General features: G+C 47.3%; 1 protein-coding gene across 1 annotated transcript in view; it reads left to right on the forward strand.

The window, feature by feature from the left end:
- The window catches only part of CALB2 (calbindin 2), a 54,942-nt gene that overhangs the window by 38,079 nt on the left and 15,582 nt on the right, over positions 1-1,281 (forward strand). Inside the window, exon 3 of the mRNA XM_014518318.2 lies at positions 635-724. Within this exon, the coding sequence (XP_014373804.1) occupies positions 635-724 (90 nt within the window). The remainder of the gene's footprint in view (positions 1-634; positions 725-1,281) is intronic.

The following is a 1,281-nucleotide window of genomic DNA, read 5'->3' on the forward strand; positions in this document are numbered from 1 at the left end:
TTGGGGGGCTGGCAGGGGTCCCCCCACGGTCCCCTCCCCCAGTCCCCCCTTCTTCACCCCTACCACTTACCAGCTGGGATTCGACTGCAGCTCCCAGCTGCAGCCACCAGGGACTGCCCGAATCATCAAAGCTCTCTGAATATTTTCTGAAGATTTGGAGAGCTTTGAATCTATTCAGACCTTTAAATTGGTCCCCTGATTCAATTCGGATTCAGCAATTTTCCCACCAAATCAGGCCGAATTTCCTCCAAATTGAATCGCCACCCGAAGCTTCACACAGCCCTACCACATATCTGTATCTCAGTTCTCCATCTTTGTCTAATTTCTTCAGAGCAGGGAATATCTCATACCACATATGTCCAGCCTCTTGCACAAAGGGGATTGTAGGTGCTTCTGGAGTGATAGTAATTCTATAAACCCAGTTGTTTTTGAGGCCAGCTGTTCTCTTTGCTCTTCTGCTCTGGATGTTAAAGTTAAAGAGGCTGCCTTCTGAGTTATGGGGATGCCTTTTTCTCTGTCATCAATTCATGACTTAAAGCTGAAGCATTAAGCCAAACCCCATAGATAGAGGGAGAATGGGGCACAGAGGGCCTGCTGGAAGTGCAAGAGGATAAACCTTTCTCTTCGTTCACAGGACTCTAAGAATGACAACTTTGGAGAAAAGATGAAGGAGTTCATGCAGAAGTATGACAAAAATGCAGATGGCAAGATTGAAATGGCTGAGGTAAGTTGTGTTATTGCTGTGTGGAGAAACCTCCTTCCTCAGCTGCCAACATAGACACAGCTACAGCTAGGAGGGAAGGTTGGTCCCACTGAGTCAATAGGAGACTAGTCACTGACTCCATAGGGATCTGGCTTCTGTACCTAGGCTGAGGTATAGCTTCTACTACCCTCAGATGGGAAGTGTGAATCCTACCATTAGTGTATTACTGCACATTTGCAAAGGAGCCTGAGTGTCTTAGGTGTCCAAATCCCAAGGCATCCTTAGGTGCCTTTAAGAATAGCAGTTATAGAGAGCCAATTGGTCTCTCTGTTAAATTGGGGTCCAGAAAATGTTGGCAAGTCCCCCTGTGATGAAGATTAGACACCAAGGAAGGGACACACCTTTAAAATGAGAGGAAGGTGTCTGTCCTGCTCCTCCTGCTGCTCTCCCTCTGTGATACATGGACCAATTTCTGCCTTTCCCATCTGTGTCTGCCTCTCCTATATTCTCTTCCCAGTTTTCCATGTGTGGCTGTGATTGCCCCATTCTTATCCCTTTTCCCACCACTGTGGGGGTCC

This window comes from Alligator sinensis, unplaced genomic scaffold (genome assembly GCF_000455745.1).
Source record: "Alligator sinensis unplaced genomic scaffold, ASM45574v1 scaffold203_1, whole genome shotgun sequence".
In the NCBI taxonomy this organism is placed as follows: domain Eukaryota; kingdom Metazoa; phylum Chordata; order Crocodylia; family Alligatoridae; genus Alligator; species Alligator sinensis.